General features: G+C 42.5%; 2 protein-coding genes across 2 annotated transcripts; one reads left to right on the top strand and one right to left on the bottom strand.

The window, feature by feature from the left end:
* Nucleotides 1–720: 720 nt before the first annotated feature.
* On the bottom strand, nt 721–6250 carry NUBP1 (nucleotide binding protein 1). The gene is made up of 10 exons (XM_027885851.1): nt 6035–6250; nt 5781–5917; nt 5523–5591; nt 4977–5009; nt 4110–4200; nt 3621–3775; nt 2461–2571; nt 2244–2346; nt 1453–1536; nt 721–891 (listed from the first exon to the last, which is right to left on the bottom strand). The coding sequence occupies exons 3-10, from the start codon at nt 5544–5546 to the stop codon at nt 839–841; spliced, it is 654 nt and encodes a 217-aa protein (XP_027741652.1). The 5' UTR covers nt 5547–5591; nt 5781–5917; nt 6035–6250; the 3' UTR covers nt 721–838.
* Nucleotides 6251–7078: 828 nt separating this feature from the next.
* On the top strand, nt 7079–19139 carry TEKT5 (tektin 5). Its single transcript, XM_027885842.1, is given in 5 exon segments — nt 7079–7137; nt 8257–8391; nt 10207–10435; nt 15128–15311; nt 18964–19139. Coding segments are annotated over 5 exon segments (783 nt in total).
* The last annotated feature ends 853 nt before the right edge of the window (nt 19140–19992 follow it).

Genomic DNA, 19992 nt, shown 5'->3' with positions numbered 1-19992 from the left:
TTATCTTAGCCAAGAATTAAATGTAATGAAAAGACAATGCTAAGTTGTTTAATTTTGGAATTACAATAAACAAAATCAAACTGCCTTTCTCTCTGGTACACAATATTCACTTTTCAAAGCTTTGATTCCTCAATAAAAACAGGAATTACAATCCCAAAGGGCCTCTTAGTTAAAGATACTGAATGTTTATTTAGTATCGAGGCTCAGGGTCAAATAGAAGAAAACAAAATTCAGGAGGCATGTTCACACAGCACTTCTGTGAAGCAGGCAGTTATGTACTGTTAAAATATGTTCATGTATTTTGATACCTGTAGAAAAAAAACAAATAAAATACTGTACTTGTGCTATGATACTACACTGAATTTTACTCTAGATATGGATCTTTTCCACTGGAAGGAAGGACCCTTAAATGAAGTTATCCAGGGGCAGAAGAGGCATTGCAGTCCATCCCAGCACAGCAGGCAGGACAAAGGCCTGCACAGCACAGTACCTGCATTACACGACGCCCCAGTGTCAGCCCAGCATATTTTATATTCAACTGCCTAAACAACATCTTGGTTTCAATGTCTCCAAATACCAACTTCACAGTCAGGTTATTTGTACCGTGACACCACAGGCAGAATACACCTCTTAACCCACACGCAGACTCAGTTTCGCAGCTTTCCAGTGAAGGAACAGCTACACGAATCCTGAACTACGGAAAGCACTAAGGCAAGAACATTTAAATTAAGAATTTATTTGCAATATACAAAAAGAATACATTCCTTCTATTAAATCAAGGCATAAGTTACTTTTCTGTAATTAAACAAGAGCTACATTTTTTTATTCCATTCACAGATTAGATCATCTTTTCTTCCTGAGAATGGTGGTGTTCACAATACTCCTGAATTCCTGCAAAGACGGAGAGAAAGTAATGTAAATGGTACTTCAGTTGCACATCAGGAGTTTGTTGATGCTGCATCACTGTTGGTACAAATATCTCAAGTTGGGCCTTTATCAAGGTGAAAATGGCTTCAGGGATTTCCCAGCTGTCTGCATTCTGTAATAACACCAGCTCTTTAGTAGGTTTTGAAAGGGAGTTTTGTGCCATTACAGTCAGAAGTGGAGGCATAATTAGCCAGCTGCATCCCATGGGTTATGGAGAGCACCCTGCACAGGCCTGCTTGAGAACCTCAGAACTTTTCTGTGAGGGTAAGGGCACACACACCTCTGTGAATGAATGACTGAATCAAATACAGAAACCAGTTATCAAACACAATCTCCTTCTGGCTTTAAAAGCCTGTCAGAACCGATGCCCAGAAGCAAACGTGGCATTTGCAGCTATTACTTTCAGAATTGCTATGCACATTTCCTGTTTTATTATTTGTGGCAGAATAGCATAATCCTGTTTACCACCTTTATATATTGCAGCAGTGCTCGGAACCGAGAGTGCACAGTGATTCTCAGACTTACTTTGAATGATATTCTTGTAAGACAACGTAGCTGGAGACTCTGGTGCTTCAGACAGGAATGACTGGCCTCTGTCACAACTTCTTCCTTGAAGGACAGGGAAAAACACAAGAGCAAAGCAACAAGAAAAGATAAGCTTTTTTTTTTACCCTTTATCCCACTTCAGTTACACTCTTTCAAACAGCCACCTACATCTATTCCTTTTAGGAAGCTCTGATGACAGTAATAAGACTACAGTTACAGCTTACAGTTTACAGGGGAATTGTGTTAGAAGAAACCTTTATTTGCTATGTTGGGAGTACTGACCTGTTCCTTGATGTCATTAATTCAAGTATTAATTGTAATAGCTGGTGGGCAAGGAACCAAGGCCCCTCACAACCCACAATAGAATTTGGGCAGTGTCAGTAACGCTGAGGTTAAAGCACTAGTTTTAATGCTTAACATCTACAAGGTATTATTCTTTGAAGTGGTTATGATTTTATTCAGCCTGCATTTCCAGGTGATTACAGCAAAGAGAAAGACGTGTTGTATTTCAAATATAATTACAGAGCTGAAAGCATGCATCATCTAATCTTAATTGATTAAAGTTTCAGGTTAAGGAAATTACCCCAGCACTTTTCTTGTTCATATCATGCTATATCACAGTTCCAGTAACTTTTGATTCAAAAAACCCCTTCTATCTAAAAGTGGATATTTACCTAAGAGACATCAGTGCCCACATCATGTTTTTCCAGTAATAACATCAATATAGGAGGAACAACTTGTTTTAGGTGCTGTGCAATAAGTAACTTTACCTATCTGTGGATCTAGAGGCACTTTACCCAGGAGAGAAACATTCAAATTCTGGCACATCTTCTCTGCACCACCAGTAGTCGGGGGAAAGATCTGAGATTCTTTCTGGGACAACGGGAAAATCCGAGTTAAAATATTGCAACACAATAAGGCATTTTTGGAGTAATGTTTTATATACAATGCCACAGCAAAAACGCTGTAACACACAGCCAGCCTTACCTTACACTTTGGACACACAAAGCCACTCATGTTTTCCACAACACCTATGATGGGCAGTTTCACCTTGTGGCAGAAGTTGATCTCCTTCCGAACATCCTGAAGTGAGATTTCCTACAAATATTAGCAAAGGTTCATATTTCAACTGTCATGTTTTCATGCTGGATCCATTCAGTTACCTCCTTAGAGCTATTTTAAAGAGAGTATTTATAATGCATTATTACTGCTGTCTCAATATTTTGAGGAACAGAAATCTGTGCTACCTGTGCTAGCAACAATTCTGAGGAGCAACAGAGCAGGTCCAACAGTTCCAGCCTACTGGATGTGGTTCTGTTTTGAAATCTGTCTAAACATTCACCATATTTATCTCCTATGTTCATCTCATATCTTCAGTTTCTTAAAGCAACTTTTTCATGTTTTCAGTTTACAAAAGGACCCTTGGTATTGCCTGTAGAACGAGGACAAGAACCACCAGGTTTACACTTGTTACCTCTTCCAAAATAAATCTGAAATATCTTCTCCTCAGACTTTTTGCATATATGCTGGACCTCACTCATTCTCCTGTTCCTTTCTCCTTCCCTCACCACCTCTCCAGTATCACTCTCACCACTTCATTTCCTTTATGTGTTATCCATTCAGCTGCTGTGGAAATACTACATGTTTTTTGCTCCTGTTCCAAACCAGGCATTAAAACCTCTGTCTGAACTAGACTTATTTTGAGTTTCAGCTTTCCAAGAGCTGAAAAAAAGATGCACATGACAAAACTGCCTACTGGAGGTGATAGGTTACTTCACAGGTGTCAAACAGTGCACAGTTTATCACTTAAAAACTGAACTTCTTACTGATATTCTTCAGAGCATTAAGCCATTGATGATTAAATTACACAAGGACGTGAACCCTAATTTCGAGGAAGAAAGTGAAACACTGCATTTCATCATACAGAACACAACAGCTTTTGATTGTGAATTGCCCTGTGGTTTAGTGACCCAGTGGGATCCCCAGCTCCACTGAGACACCCACCCAACCCACACACCAGCACAACACAACCAAGGCAGTCCTCGGAGATTCTGTACCCTCAGATTTCTCTGAAGTTCAGCAGCCTCTAACCCCAGGACTGCCTTTAACCTGTGAGTTGCTTCTACATGGAAATTCATCTCCCATACCTGCGGGGTGGTGACTATGACAGCCCCGTCGATGTGGGTGGCACTGAGGTACTGCACGATGGACAGGTGCTCGTCCGACGTCCCTGGAGGAGTGTCCACGATCAGGTAATCGATCTCCCCCCAGTCCACGTCACGGAGAAACTGCTTGATCAACCCTAAAAGAAAGGATAAGAGTATGAAAAAAAGAAATTCATCTCCCTGTATTGCAGATTTTAGGGTCTACTTCAACTCCTGTAGCCGAGGTAGAAGATTCTTCTGACTTGTCAACTTCAGGACAAAAACATGTATTTTGACAAAGCTTAAAAATACATAAAAAACCTGACATCACTTGACCTCCTAACTTCACCAAATGAACATGTTCATCTAAAGAAGTAACAAACCATTCACTTATTTTTTCCTTATAGCTTTATGTTATTAAACAAACTCATGATATTGACATACTAGAGATTTTAAGTATGTAAATTATTGTTGAAAACATGTGATACACACCATTTTTTTTGGGTCCCCTCCAGATGACAGCATCATCAGGGCTGCTAAGCAAGAATCCCACTGACATGACACCTAAGTTTTCTTCAACATACTGAAAGAGATGTAGATAAACATAGCAGTGAAGAATGAGTAGAGAAACCAACTCTGAAGCCCTATTTTATAGAAAAAGCAGCTGGGGGAGAAGATATTAATAAAATAAAGGCAGAGAACCTTATCTTCTATTACAGGGCATTAAAAACTGCAGTCAGACTGAAAAAACGCAGCTGTTACAGCAGTTTGTGGAGACAACAAAAAGATAGAAACAGCTTTCTCTCTCAGCCCAAGCTGCCTTTTTAACAGCACACTACAGATAATCTCCTGCAAAACCCTCCTCGCATTTTCTTAAGATTAATGAGATTTTCCTTGGTTGCAAGGTACTTCTTGGCTGTCACAGAAAAGGTGACACACTACACAGCTAACTGATACCCAACATAACAAAACTGAGGAACTTATATTTATATTTATTGCCCACAGTAGGGAAATCAGTAAACAAGAGATACAGTATTACTATTATTAACAAAAGAAATTTAACACTCTGAATCTACAGAATGTATATCCAGGTTCCATAGAATCTGTAAATATATTCTACAGCATTCTCTGTATGTTCTACGGAATCTGGATATAGGCTATACAGAATCTATAGAATCTGGACATGTAGAATCTATAGATTCTGTATCTTCTATCTATAGAATCTGAATATTTAAGTCACTAGAAAAAGAATTAACACAAGTGCCTCCTGCTCCTCCCTCACTCATTTTTTTAACACAGAACATGGTGCCCAACCCAAACAAACCCAACAAACTTTCTGAAACAGATGCCCCAACTCACCACTGGAGACCATCCAGATCCACTCTGATGAACCTGAAAAATTGAAATGATACATAAGTTGTAAGAGAAACAAATACAGATGTTACACAAAATATGAACATAAGTCAAACCTGGGTAACAGCTTTCCTGCCTGCAGGGACAATCCTGCTTTATTGGGATGGCTGAGGTAAAAACTGCAGGAGCACCAGATCTCCATCAATAAGTGAACAGTAACTGTTTAACTCTTATGCAAGTTTACCTGTGACCTCACATATTTATATAAAATACTCGGGGGCTGATAAAGCCCATCATGATAATACTACTCAGGTTTTAAGTTGTCACGAGTACACGAATGTTATGCAAGGAAAGCTGGTTTGCAGAACTGTTCATCCTGATGACTCTTTCACAAAATCAGTTATGCTGAACTCCTCTATCTCAGCTTACTTCCCTACCCACTGCCACACACTTCCCAAAAACAGTCCTTTACAAGCTTTCAGCCTACAGAGCCCAAATCCTGTAAAAACGAGCAGACATCCTTTAAACAACGCATTCGAGCGTTTCACTCACCTGCTCTCCTTCCAGACCCATCATCTTAGGGATCGATGGCCCGCAGATATCGATGTCCAGCAGGGCAACCTGGAAAAACAAACCGGCCAACGCGCCCCACTGGAAACAAGGCGGCACAGGGCCGTCCCCCCCGGGGGAACTCGCAGCACTGAGAACACCCCAGCGCGGTTCATACACGAAGGCCAGGAGGCCGTAAGGAAGATGGGGCACACGGTCGGAGCCCCCTCCCCGTTCCCTCCCGCCAGCCCGGGGCCCCACCTGCTTGTGCTCGTCGGCCGCCAGCCCGTGGGCCAGGGCGGCGCTGAAGGTGCTCTTGCCCACGCCGCCCTTGCCCGACAGCACCAGCACCGTGTGCCGCACCGCCCGCAGCCGCGCCCGCAGCTCCGCCGCCTCGGCTGGGGGCGACACCGGGCCGTCAGAGCAGCCCCCGCACGGCCCGGAGCTCCCTCAGGGCCCTCGGACCGCCCGGACCGCCCGGACCGCCCGAACCCCCTCCCGGCCCCGACACTCACCCGGGTCCGGCCCGGCCGCGCCGGCCGCGCACAGCCGCTGGTTGGGGCATCCCTGGCAGGCGGCCGCGCTGCCCGCCTGGGCGCTGCCGGTCCCCGGGCACTCTGCAAGGCACAGCGAGGGCTGTGGCGCGGGCGCGGCGGGCGGGGGGCCCGTCCCGGCCCAGCCGCTCTCCCCCGGGCCGCTCACCCTCGGGCCGCGCCGCGCCCGCCGCCTCCGCCATCGCTGCGCGTCAGCTCCGCCCGGGGGCGGGGCCTGCGGCCGCCCGCGCCGCTCCGCCAGGGGGCGCTGCGGGGCCGCGGTGACACCTCGGGGACAGCCGGTGACACCTCGGGGGGGGGGGGGTGTGACACCCCCGGTGAGCTCTGCTGACACTCCCGGAGGCATTCACTGACATCGCCGGGGGGCTTCGGTGACATCTCCAGGGGGACCTGGAGACAACCCTGACACTGCTCTGGGGTCTCCGCTGACACCCCCGAGCAGCCCCGCCCCGGGCTCCCCCGCCGTGCCAGCACCCCTCGCACCCGCGCCGGGGTCCGGCTCATGTCGCCGGTAAGGGAGCGACGGCAGGTCCAGCTATGCCAGCAGCCACCGTGGGATTTCTCCTCCGGAGCTACGTTAGGCAGAACTAACTGACCATTAATTGCACGGAGCCATCGCGGTGCCGCAGCCCGGGCGGTGCCGGGGCTGAGCCGCGGGGAGTGTGTGCCCGCACCGCGCTCTGCCGCTGGAAGCAGCCGTGCTCCAGCTCCGAGCCACGGTCACAGCGCTGAGCAGCTGCCAAGGACAGCGTTACACAGGAATGCTCTTCGCTACTGCGTTTCACAGGTTTCATACCCAGGAGATTCTGTATCATTCCAGTAAAATCGCACTGTTGAGGTATTTCGTGTCAGTTCTGAGTATATTGATTCTGTATCTTGCTGATAGACAATTTCCAGTAATTTAATGGGTACATTCACTTGGAAGATTATTCTTTTTACAAGACCTTTGACAACCTTTTCACCTTCCCTTCATTTTCCCATCACTGACAAAGTTCTCATGTCACGATGTTCAGAGTCCCAACCATAGTAGGTGCAGAAACAGCATGGGAACAGTTGGCACAGGAGTAAAGTTTTGGTGTCCAGAATAATGCATTAAACAGTGTCACCACTTTGCATTGGAAGAATGCACACAACTGAATACTGGTCCACCTACAAAACAAAAAAAACCCACACCAAACCAAAACAAAAAGCAAACCTAGAAAAAAAACTGGAAATATATTTTTTTAAAGTAATTGAGGAGCTTGGTCTGTTTTTTTTGTCATTAATAAGTAGGCTATTACCCATTTCCCATTTCAAGTGTATTCACCCCAGGTAAATGCTCATCACCACTGGATACTTGTGCAGCTCCTGAACTTCCTGCTCTGTAATTCCCTTCTATGGGAAACTAATGAAAATGTTATGTGGAAGCAGAGCCAAATGCTTAAGCAAATTGAAATGTCTGCGGTGGGAGGAAAACTGGCCAGGAAGACATATCAGAAATTTATACTGTACCTTGCCCATGAAAAATTTGGCTCTGTGTAAGACCACAGCCCAGTACAGCACTTTGGGTCTGTGCTTCCTGTCAAACATATGGATTACATTCACTGATGTCTGCAGAACTTTCCACATTTTATACTGAGGTACGTGTTCAAATATCTTTCTTTTGGGGCCAACTGATCATTTCCTGTTCCCAAAGTTACAGAGAACGTTCCCCAGAAAAAGCACTAGAAAGGTAAAAGTGAATCTCTTCCTCAGTACCCCTCTTGCTCTGAGCCAGCGGGGGCTCCTTGTGCAGGACTCTCTGGGAGAACACCCGGCCTTGGAGTGCTCAAGCCAGGCTGAGCTCAGCCCAGGGCTCTGCCAGCACTCTTGCAATCTCATGCTCAGCAATAACTTTACCCTCCTTGGCAGCTGCTGAGAATTAGTTCCATCAGTTATTGCAAGAGGAGGGTTTTTTTGTGTGTGAGCATTTGCAGTATCAGTCTTACCCTGTTTACACACAGTTTACAGTGTATGGCTCCACTGCCTGTCCCTCACTGCCTTATAGTTTATTTATGTAGGTTTTAAACATCATGAGAAGATAAAGTTAACTGACAATGACCATTTCTTTAAAATTATCTCTGCTTTTTTTCGCTGGGTAATGTCATGCAGCTTTCTGAGACAAGATACGCTGTAACACAATGTGTGTGTATATATTTCAACAGAGATGCACAGCATGCCCTGGAGAAGGAACTTTCTGACAAAAACTCAGCCTATTTTATTGATGAGAAGTGCTTTAACCTGAGGAACACATTGGACAGCATCAACTTTTACCATAGAGTGGAAGAAGCAGCCGAGATGTGGGTATGAGTGGTTGCTGTAGCCTTCCCTGTGCGTGCTCCCTGCTGTAAGCAGGAGCCTGATTCAGCCCAGGCCTTATCTTCTCTCTCTTCTGGGCCCTGTTTTTCCCTGGTGTGAGACCCTCCATCATCATCCTGGGTCCTGGTTTACAGCTCTGCTGCAGTTGGCTCCTTGCCCTCTAACTCCACTGTGCAGAGTTCCCCCTCGATTTGATTTACACTATTCTGTGGCTTTCAGGTTTCAAAACCACATCAAACCAAATAAAAATTCAGCTGATGTGTGCAGGTAAGTGCAATGCAGCAAACAGCACCTAAGTGTTCACCAAGGACTAAATACACTGTCTGTGAAAGAGCCTGGGTTGTTGTGAAATTAGTCCATTTGGCACAGCTTTGGTGTTACAGACTGGAAGAAAATTACTGAGCTAAAATGTCCCAATTGTAGGCAGTTTTCAAACTGTTTATCAGCAGTGTCCTCATCAAGCCCTGCATCCAATCCAAGTGCAATAGCAGCAGCAGAGCATCTTGCAATAGAGGGCAGTGTTTTTGTGCTAATGATTTGTCAGTTCCCTTATCATTAACATAGCAGTACTTGAACGGTGAATGTACTTCACAATCTCAAATGATAACAGCTCTGTCTTGTTGGAAAGAGAAAAAAAAAAAAAAAGCAACCAGTATTATTTGTTTACTTATGCTCTGCTTTTCATTAAAAGATCACCTCATTCACTACTGAAACGAGGGCATAACCGAAGGAAACTTGGCAGGCATTCTGCTGACTCCAGTAACTCTACCCACTTTTAGGATTAGCAATGAATAAAATTATTCTTGTCAGCTCTAGTAAAAAGCAGATTCATGGGGATAAGTTTTGCAGCCTTTTTCCTTTCTCACCATCCATTACCCAAAGAAACTACATTTTTCATTAACATTTTCCTGAAACCTCAGACTTGGCAGTCTGAGACATACCTGCAGCACTCAGGAGCAGAGCAGGTGTTTTCTGCCTCAATAGGCCCAGATGGATAAATTACAGCCTGAAAAAGCAATGTTAAAGAACGGATTAAATACTATGTATTTCAGATAGTCAAGATGAAAAACCTACTTAGAAATGTAATTTTCTGATGAGAAGATGAATATAATCCATCAGATCGTACATCAGGGAAAAAAAAACCCAAAGCAAATATCTTGCAGAAAATACATCAAGATTGTCTGGATCAGTAGCTGTAAGCAGAGCCCCCTCAGGTTCAGTACACTGATTTAAGCACTTTACTATTGTATCAGGCTGGTTGCCTGAAACTTTTAAGGGCAGCTGCCTAAATAAGTATGCAGCACTAAGGAATTCCAAATCATTTAGGAAGATCCGTACTTCTGTTTGGAGGCAGAGGAATACCCTATGAAAAACTGAAGAAAGGCTACTGAGAAAACAAGCACTGACAAAACCAAAATTAACCTTTTCTTTTTGCGTCCCTTAATATTTAATCTCAGTGTTCAATTAAAATTTAGAGTAAATGTGAAAATCAAAATATAGTGATATATACGTGCAGAGTTTATCATACAGGCATAATTCTTAGAAAAAAGTTTTGTGTGGGGAATGAAGTCTAAATGCAGACAGTAGTTTGTCTCAGCCTTTCAATTTGGCAAGTAAAATATCTGTACTTTTCATAGAATACACTAAACACTTGTGTGAAGAGAGGAGTGATCTAGCAGGCTAAGCAAGGCATTAAAGAAAGTGATGAATTTAATTCCAAAGACAGTAGCTTACACTGCAACAGCAGTTTTGAAGCCAGGGGCTCAGGCTGCAAGTTATGTTAAATTCCTTACAAGTGTTTCAGTTCCTGCAACAAATTCCTGGGCTAAATTCAGTGGAGAAAATCCCAGGTACTCTCAGCATGCAGGGGCCAACTCTGTCCTTCCCTGAAAGGATGCAGAGCTTGGACTGGAGTGCACACCTGAGGAGATGTGGAATCATTTATTCAGCATCAACTTAGCCTTTAACAATCGTGGTGCTGAAGTATCTGATGCAAAGAACAAACTCCAAGCACAACTGGCCAAGGCAAGATTCACTAAGAGTTGGCAGCTGCATGTTATTGTACCCAAAAGGCATAGAAATGTTCCCTACAGTTTACATCCTCCCTCAATGAGCACCTCCTCAAAGGATCTACCTTGTATTACCTTTCCTGGAGCTGCACTTGACTCACACGTGGCTTGAGAAGAGTTTGCTCACAGACAGATGTCAGGGAACCATCATCACACACTGATTATGTTCATTTGCAACTTACAGGTTTAAAGTGGGGAAAGATATCTTAGGTAGTATGGTTTTGGTATTATATTAATTGGTGATACTTCCTGTCCTTTTCTTGATACAGAAATAGTACATTAAATCTTTAATTTTATTTTTTTTTTAAATAGTGAATGAACTTTGGAAAGCATGCAAATAAAAAGGCCCGCAAACAGCACATTTATCTGTTTTAGAGGAAGAAGATGACTAAGCTTTTGCACTTTTATTTTGAAGCAGCAAGGGGAGAGCCCTAAATTAACTAAAATTTAGAAGTATTTACATACAGAATGTCTATCCTTGACATGTAATTTCCAAGTTTTCCTTCCCTTTTCATAAATACATTTCCATACCTTTAGCTGGAATTCTGGCCTGGTTCTGGTCAGAAACAATCTCATATTTCCCAGCAGGTCGCAGTGAACTTTTCAAACATTTGTTCTGCCTTTATCTTCCTATTGTACAAGGCAGAAATGGCACAGACCTGTATCAGTCTCTGTGCTGCCTTTTCAGCCAGTTTTCACGGAAATAAGTCATAAGTGTAAGTGTAGTAGTTGAATTCTGACACACATGTTCTGAAGTTGACCTGAAGGTTAACTTTATACTGACAGATAAAATCTTCTTAAGCAGCAAGACTCACTGTGCTACTTTCATATGGCTTCAGTCAGAGTTCTACTGTAAGTTCTTAAGTTCTTCCAGTAAGATTCTTTCTCTTATAGAGCAGCCTCACATTTACTCTTTTTTTTCAATGCACATTTGGAAACAATAGAGCTTTCCTGCCATTCTACTTGTCATAAGTAGTTTAAGATGTTTTCAGTTTATTTTTAGGGACTCTTAGGAAAGTGCAAACTAACCAGCTAAACACGTGTAAGCTCAGACCACAGCACTTAAATACATGTTTCTTCGTTGGGTTTTTTTTTTCCTCCCCTGCCTACAAAGCACGAAAGATGTAGTTTTTTGTGTATTTTAACTTGGTCTGGCCAAGTACAGCACTTTATCCCTGAATTGGCCATCCATCTTAGTTTCACCTGGATTTACAGGTATAAACATTTGCTTCACATTTTCCATTGGTGTTTTCTATTGCTCTTAAGTGCCCCTTTTATAAAAGAATTTATGGCATAAGGCAGCACAGGGTGCACACCTGGAATCACAAAGTACATTGGGAGCTACTGATACATGAGCAGGGGTTTTGTCATCGAGTCCAGCTGACACTGGGACATAACTGCTGACAACTGGATTATAATGGAAAAAACAAGAGCTATATCCCTATGCTGTCACACCATTAAATAGCAATAATAAGCTACCTGGAGACATTTGATTATTTGTACAAAGAATAATTACTTTGTTTGGTATACATGGATGAAAAATCAAAGAAGACTGAATTCTACGAACTAATGCTGCTGTTTCTGCTGAGTTACCAGTCAGCACACACATAGCAGAGATATTTTACTCATCACAAACTCCATAGTAATGTAGTTACATCAGGATAACAAAATGCTGGAGGGGAAGCAAAGAGCATGTGCTGGTGAGGAGGAATTCTGGCTGGTCAGCGTTGGCAAAGGAAAGGAAAATACAAGAGGTTCACTGAGCAAAACCACGGCTGGTTAAGCTCTGGGTGAAGTTATATGGTAAAAGTGTGGTTAATGCTCACTCCTGACCTCAGAGGAACCAGAGGAAGGAGAAGGCGAGCGAGGGCAGAGGTGAATGTGGATGAGTGCCCATCTAAAAGGTATCTATCAGTAAGCATGATGGGGTACTCCTTCTTCTTTCTCCAGTCCGTAATAATTAGAGAAAAAAACATTGCTTTAATACAACAGCCATTGGCTTAATTCTTAAGTGCTACCAGAGCTCTGTTCTTCCACTGGGGTGTGATTATAGTCAATGCAGCTACTACAGACATCCTTCTTTCTGGCAAATTATTTTCCTAGCTAAGCAGGGTAGCTCTCATAAAATGAGAGAAAAATATCAGGAAAATTAGCATAGAAATGATTTGCTATCTTGAAAGCGGGAAAAGCTGTTATTTTAATGAGGTCTGGAGCACATTCTGGAATGAAAAATACTTTTCTGATTTGTGAAACAGCAAAATCTTTTCCAGGTCAAAACCAACCCCAAAACAACATAGAGGGAACCTCCTGCAGCCATTTGTTTCTAAAACTCTGAAATGGGAAAGAATCAAAAACTACATGAAAGAGTAAATAGTGGGAATATGGTGATGATCTAAAAATGACCTTATGTTGAAATGGCATGTTTTCTTCTGTTTATATGCCTTGCACGTAAAAGTCTATGATCAATTTATCTTACTTGATTCTGGGCTTAATCTTGGTCATAATAATGTGAGTTCATCCAGAATTTGGATGGTGGAACACTGGAACTATGAGGTGCTAGGGGCAGAAGCCCCAGTGAGGTATTTGGCAAGAGTTGAAGATCACAAGCCAAAGCTCCACTGTATTTCATCATCACTGGCCTCACAGAGCTTATGGTTGTTTGGGGATGCAAATATTCTGAGAGTCTAATCCCAACATATGACTCTGGTCAGGCTCAGAGCTGCTCTAGGACCACATCTTCAGTCTGGTGAACAGAAATACAGTGTACACAACTCGGTGTAGAAGAGGGTGCCTCAAGAAAAATACTCAGTCTACCCAAAAGACGTTATGGTAAATATATCTCACATTTGGTGTGAAAGGAAACGAATCTTTAGGAAGAGAAGGAAAACTTTCAATTGTGGTCCATTTAATATGTTTGTGTCTCTTTTCCATAAAGGGAATATTAACATAAATAGTTACCTTGGCTTCAGTCTGCTGGAAATAGCCAATAGGGCAGGGTGTTTATGTACATTACCTCTGGCAATCAGTCAGACCAGACAGCAAGGAACATGTTTACATAGTCCAGTATTTACACCATATCTAAACAGAAGATCATCCCTGCCAGCTCCAACACCTGCTCAGAAGTGTTCCTGTGCCCAGGGGCAGAGTGCCCAGCACCACCCTCCCTGCAAGCCTTGCTGTTCCCCTGGGAGCACAGGGATCTGAAGGATGCTAGAAAAACAGGCACATGTTTAGTAAAGCCATGAGAAAGCAACCACCCACTCCAAGAAGCAAGTCACCATGGTCCTGAGTATTTTCACTCAGCTCACTGGGGATGTGTGCTTTTAGAAACAGCTCCATTTTGTTGGGGATTTTTTACCCCTGGAGTGTGAAAAGGCAATATATTATAGCAATATAGGAGGGAAAATGACTCTCGCTTTCCTTTCTGCCTGGTGTACTTTTACTCTTTACCTGATGAACCTACAGTCTTTTGTTTTAGTAAGTTACTATCTCAGTCTACATCCTTCCCACATTATTTTATTAAATTGATTTATACATTTAAGTTAAAAAACCTTCCTGTCTTAGCAACTATTGAGTATATGGTGGCTAGAAGAATTGCATACATTTTATATTTAAACAACTTTCTTCTAATTCAAGGGACAGCCTACTTAATTTTACAACTGCCATAAAACACAGAAGGAAAGTCAGGAAAACCTCAGTGGCAATAATAGCAGAAACTGCCTCCCAGCCTCTGAAATACTTTTCAAACTTCTTATCTAAGGTCTGAAAGGAGCCCTCCTATGGCTCTTGCACAGGACATAAACCTGTTCCTCTGAATGGGAATAAAGAAATACCAAAATTCCATGGGAGATGCCCGTGCAAGGAGCATGGAGAGGAGCAGCAGCATCGGGAGCTGTGGGAGGACGTGGTAGATCAGAGGGAATACTTTCCCTCTGGCACTTGCCCCACAAATACTTTCATCTCAGACCTCACTCTATCCTCCCATAACTTTTTAAATGTATTTTTGTTGATTTTGTTTTCTCCCCTTCATCTTTTGATGCCTTAAAACCTCAGTTATTTACAGTCTTTCATGTCCATTCATGGTGCCCGTGAGTACAGTTAATCTTACAATCTGATATTGGAACGTGTTTGAGAGTAACGTTTTCAGGTGATTAGTGAAGGGTGACTCAGAAGTGGTTGGGAAGGTGTGTGCTGCTTGGTGTAGGCAGCTAAAAATTTTCTGGAAAAACCTGTTTGAAGGAGGAAATAGTTATTTAGGAATAGATTTTTGCCTCCAAACCAAGAGAAAATACAGATATGAAGTTAAGGCAGTCACTTGAAGACAAAGCCAGATTTATCTCTCTCCTAAAATGGTTGCATAATCTCATAGAGTCAAAAAGACTTGCACAGATTCCATCAGAACGTGAACTACGGACAACTGAAGGAACATTCTTACGTGTCTATGACATGACAGTAGAGACTGGCAGGTCCAAATTCATCTCACATTGAAGGTCTGGGTTATGCTTGTAATCCAAATATTGCAAGATAGCATAGTTTTACTTCGAAATAATGTGGCATATATCCAAAAATTAATTGTGAAATCAGTCATGAGGACACTCTTCAGTTAAGTATAACCTGAACAAATGTTAACTTTTACAATATAATTTAGGTGAAATGTGGAAATGTGGATGAAAAGAGTTTAGAAAAACTGACTGAGCGGCAAAATATTAAAGAAGTTTATAAAATGAGGAGGCACAAGTATGTTCCTCCCACTACTTTACCTGGCTGCTGCTTTTTGCCTTCAGATAATAACCACTGGGTTAGTTTAACCTCAGAAACAACGAAGAAACAAGGTCAGGCTGCAGCATTTTAAAAATGTTGTACCTAAAGACTACCCTGAGTACATGACGAAACACGTGGGACTGCTCTGGGCCTAACTAACCCAGCCTACAGGAATCATGGCCTTGGTCAAACGAGCAGCAGGAGCAGTTCTGTCCATGCTCACAGGAATGCTGTGCACAAAACTTTCCTCATGTCCTGGAAGGGGAAAGTTTCCGGATGTGCAGCTGCTGGTGCCCCACCACGCTCTCCTAGGAACACGCTGCTGCTCGGCATTTGTTGTTTTTTTTGCTTCCTGCCCTTGGAGGTCATCCAAGGATGACGTGGGCTGGAGCAGCTCAGTCTGGTGATCCTCCCCACCAATCCCTTCATGTGCAGCACATTGTCTAAACCGTTTCATCCAATGTGTGGCCAGAGTGAGTAATCGAAAACCGTTTGCACAAAGCTCCTGTGATGCATCGGAGGTGGTTCCCCTGAGGCCAGTTTTCTTTGTATGGCTTAAATGCCAGTGCTTTTTTTCTTAAAAAAAGAAAAATCTGAGAACACACAAGGAACCTAAACCACATCCACTTACATGCAGCCCAGCAAGCCAACTTTATACAAATCAATCTGTTAATTAATCAGTTCAGAGTTCAGTTGCTTGTTGGTGGTTGATTTCTTTCAGGATTCAGTCTCCTATCCAAGTTAGGACTTTAATTCAATTCTATATGAAACAAATTTCACTTTGGGAAATATCTATTTTAGGAATATCTGACACAGAAGTCTATCTTATGATGCAAAAAAAACCCCTATCTAATCATCGGGCTCCTTAAAAATTGCAAATAGGAATGAAGCAGCATGTCTTGCTGTCTCAGTTAATTTCCAACTATATTGTGACTCCAATACCATCTTGGTACAGATTAGCTCATTTGGCAAGTATTTTGGCTGGGGGGAGTGGGGCCCTTTGTTGGCATCAGCTTGGTGATCCCTGTGCTGTGATCCCTTGTGGTTTTCTGGGTGTATGGGAAGATGTCTGAGATTCCCTAATGACTGAAAAAGGGTCTTCTGAATTTTAATTGCATTTATCTCCCTCCAATCCAGTCAGAACATGTCAGTGTTCCAAAAGAACGCTGTCAAGTATATCTTCTTTAAAATACCATCTTCAAACTGTTCTGTGGGGGTTTACCCAAGAAATACTGCACCAGGGTTCCTCTCACAGCTGGAGTGAATTTCTCAGCCTAGTAAAAAAATCTTGCATATTTTAATGAAAAGTAGGAAATAATTCCCTTTTAATTTTTGTCTCTAGCAAAAATCCTACTGTACCCAACAGCTTCACTTACAATGAGGATAATGAAGTACATAATGCATCAACTAAGTATATTATTTTTACTAAACTGTTCTATCAGCTAAAAATGCTTCTATTCAAACAAGGAAGTGGCAATAAATCATGGTTTATTGTACTGACATCTTTTCACTGTTGCTAACTCCTTAAGCCATAAATGTACAATGTAATGTATCTCTTTTTTTTAGCCTCATACCTCCTTAATAGGATCCTGACATTTCCTTTGGTGCATCCATATATTAGATTTCCTCAGTTTCATGCTCTGCTCTCCACATCCATTCTGTCACAAAATATTGGTTTGGATCCAAATTCTTTTATGCCCATTTGGATAGTTTTATTCATGTGGCTTTTCGTATCACATAAATCAGGCCTGTTCCAGATGCAGGAGTTCAGCTGCAAGAAACCAGAAAAAGCTTCTGATTACACTGCAGCATTCACTTAGTAGCTACATTTATCATGGGAGCAGATAATTTATCACTCCTGTTACCACCATACCATCAATTAGGCAGGCGTATAAGACAGTATAATAAGTTTATTAAAACACCCCAACAAATGGAACAAAGCAAGATGGGCTCAAATATTAATGCACAACCCCAGTTTCAGACTCACTCTGAGTTTTGTGCTCTACATCCTCCCCAACGACCTCTTCCATAAAACTGCAGCATTAGGATTGATATCAGTCCAGTCAGCAGGATTGCAGGCATCCAAGGCACAAAACATGTTTGATTTAGCAACAAAAACTCAGTGTCACATTATCCTTTCTTCTTCCCACAATTGCCAGTGATGCCGTTGATGGTCCAAAGGATCCTGTCTAAAAACAATTTGGAAGCTTCATTTGAAGTCTGTGGAACAACAGAATGTCTTTGAATTTTTCTTCAAGTGGAGTGAAAGGACATTCACATGACATACTTAAAGACCAGATGTACACAGGGGTTCTGAATCAAACTAACTCCTGGCAGCTCCAAAGTGAAGTGAGAGCATCACAGACTGTCACACAGATATTCACAAGTACTTTAGGCTTAACATACATGCAAGTTTTCTGTCAGTCTAATATGATTTCCACTATTTCAACCCAAATGTTTATACAAGTACAGTGTTTACTAGATGTAGTTATCTTGACAGATAATTAACATATCCTGTTCTCCTTCCTACCAATGCATATAAATTTTACTCTACCACAGCTCCCTAGTCCAGACCAAGTTATGTTGGATGCTGTAGATGATTAATTATTGAATGGTTTGTTCATCAGAACTGCAATTAGAAATAGAAATTCTGACAGGGCTTTTGAAATTTGGACATTTTTTTTCCCACCAGTTTTGCTTGAGATAACATCTCAAATAAAATGTATTTTCTTAGAGAAAAAAATCCTATCTGAGAAAGTAAAACCATTTGCTAATTCACTTTTAAAAGATTTTTTTGCTTTTAAATAATTTAAGTGTATTTCTCTCATGTGGTTTAAAGGAAGAAGAATTCAGCCCAATAGCTCAGCTGCAATAGAGAACGAAAACATCAAATGAACTACTTCTTTGTAACATGTAAATGTTATCTGAGTTACTGTTTATTTAAAGGGAAGTGCTGATGCTGGCATTTGTTCCCTGTGTGTGCTGCCAAATTTGTAGTCGGAGGGATTAGACAGAAAACAAATTAATAAAGTCTAGTTTTTCTGTGCTTAAAAAATTGGGACTATCCTAGGATGAGTTAAAGTGGTTTCTGGAAAAATCAATCTTTCTTACAGCCCATAGTGCATGGAGCATTTAATAGAACATTAGACAAAACACGGAGTTTTGGCAGTATGAAAGAATTTACCAGCTCAGTGACTACACAAGAAGATTTGCTTTGTGTCCATTGATAAGCCACGGGAAGCAGCGTGGCCAATGTCAGCTCACAGAACATCTTGATTTCAGAGCCCCACATTCAATGGTTGTTCTGGCAAAGTGATTCTGATTAATGAGCCTCTGTGCCAAATCTGGCCCAATTAGCACGCCCTGCCTCACAAGTCTAAGCTATTATGAACTGCTCCAACACTCTCTAGTAACATCCATCCCAAAGGGATTCTACAGGACCATATTCAAGTGTTCAACACAGCCATGATGCTCCTAGACAGGCTGCACAAATGAGAGCCTGCAAGTGAATATATCAGAGGGGCTTAATCCACTGCTGAAGGTCAACACAAACAAGAAAGCATCAGTTCTTACAGTTGCTATGCAAGCTAGTTTGGCAAATAGGGTTCATATTGATTCAGTCCAAGACAGCTGCACAATTCCTGCCTATCCACTTAAAAAACAGGAATGGGATGAGGGACAGTTGAAGTTATGTGGGCAACCTGTCCACTTCTCTTTTTCAAGGCACTGAAGTTTACACTATAGATGACATCATACAGGTCTTCCAGTGATGTCAGCAAGAAGCACATGACACTCTGCAGATACTGATCCTCCAAATATCAGTGCCAGAAGGCAACATTTCTGTGAAGGCAAACTCCCTCTTCATTGACAAGAAGTGTGCAGGAACACGTTGTTCTTAAAGTGCTCTGAAATTGTCTGTAATCTGGACTGCTCAGCTTTCTAATTCTCAGTGGAGCACTACCCTGTGGGATGGACAGGGGGAGGATGGAATGGGCTTTGAGATCTGACATTTCTGGATGACAGTTGAACCATATTAACAGTGCAGTAATCATGGTAAAGGATTAGAAGAAGAACTAATGGTAAAGCAGCGTGGCTGTTTTGGACAAAATGGAATAATAAAGTTCTACTGTCGTTTGTGTTTCTTCCTGGATTTACTCACACTAACTTACAGAGTAAGCAGCAAACTACAGCTCCAGTAACTGAGCTGTTCCCTGCCACCTCAGGGTCCTCTCCGCAGGGCAGCTGTAGGAACACACAGAGCGCATTTTACACTGAACAGAAGCCAAATCCGAAACAATGCTAGTTCTGAAAGTCTCCTGAATAAACTGGCTGTGTTCCTTCCCCTTTGTTTTGTGTGGGTGGTGGCCTCATGTAGCTACCAGCACAAGTACCCTTGCAGAGTACACCGGGCTGTGTGGGGTGGACACCTCCCCCAGTCAGCCGGGGCTGTCACTGCGGGTTGTGGCCGAGCCATCTCACCCACAGGTTCTCTCCTTCAGGTAAAAAAAAGTAATATCTCCTGGCTCTTGTGTCAAACCATTCACACAGAGATAACGTCTCTAAAGATTTTAAGTAATGGGAAACCAATCTGGAACACAAGACTGGGAAGTGACATCCAGGGCTGCTGCTGATCCCCGTTAAAGCCACGTCACACTGACTACGCTGCACCCAGATTTTTCTCAGGGTGATGCCACAGTCATGTGGCACATGCCTATGGAGAGGGCAGGCTGCTCCATCCAGCAAGATAATGCC

Source organism: Empidonax traillii, unplaced genomic scaffold (assembly GCF_003031625.1).
Source record: "Empidonax traillii isolate 1590-97213 ecotype Southwest subspecies unplaced genomic scaffold, ASM303162v1 scaffold173:size850371, whole genome shotgun sequence".
NCBI classification, from domain to species: Eukaryota; Metazoa; Chordata; class Aves; order Passeriformes; family Tyrannidae; genus Empidonax; species Empidonax traillii.
Note: the sequence above shows the minus strand (reverse complement) of the source record. Positions and strands in the feature narration are given on the sequence as shown.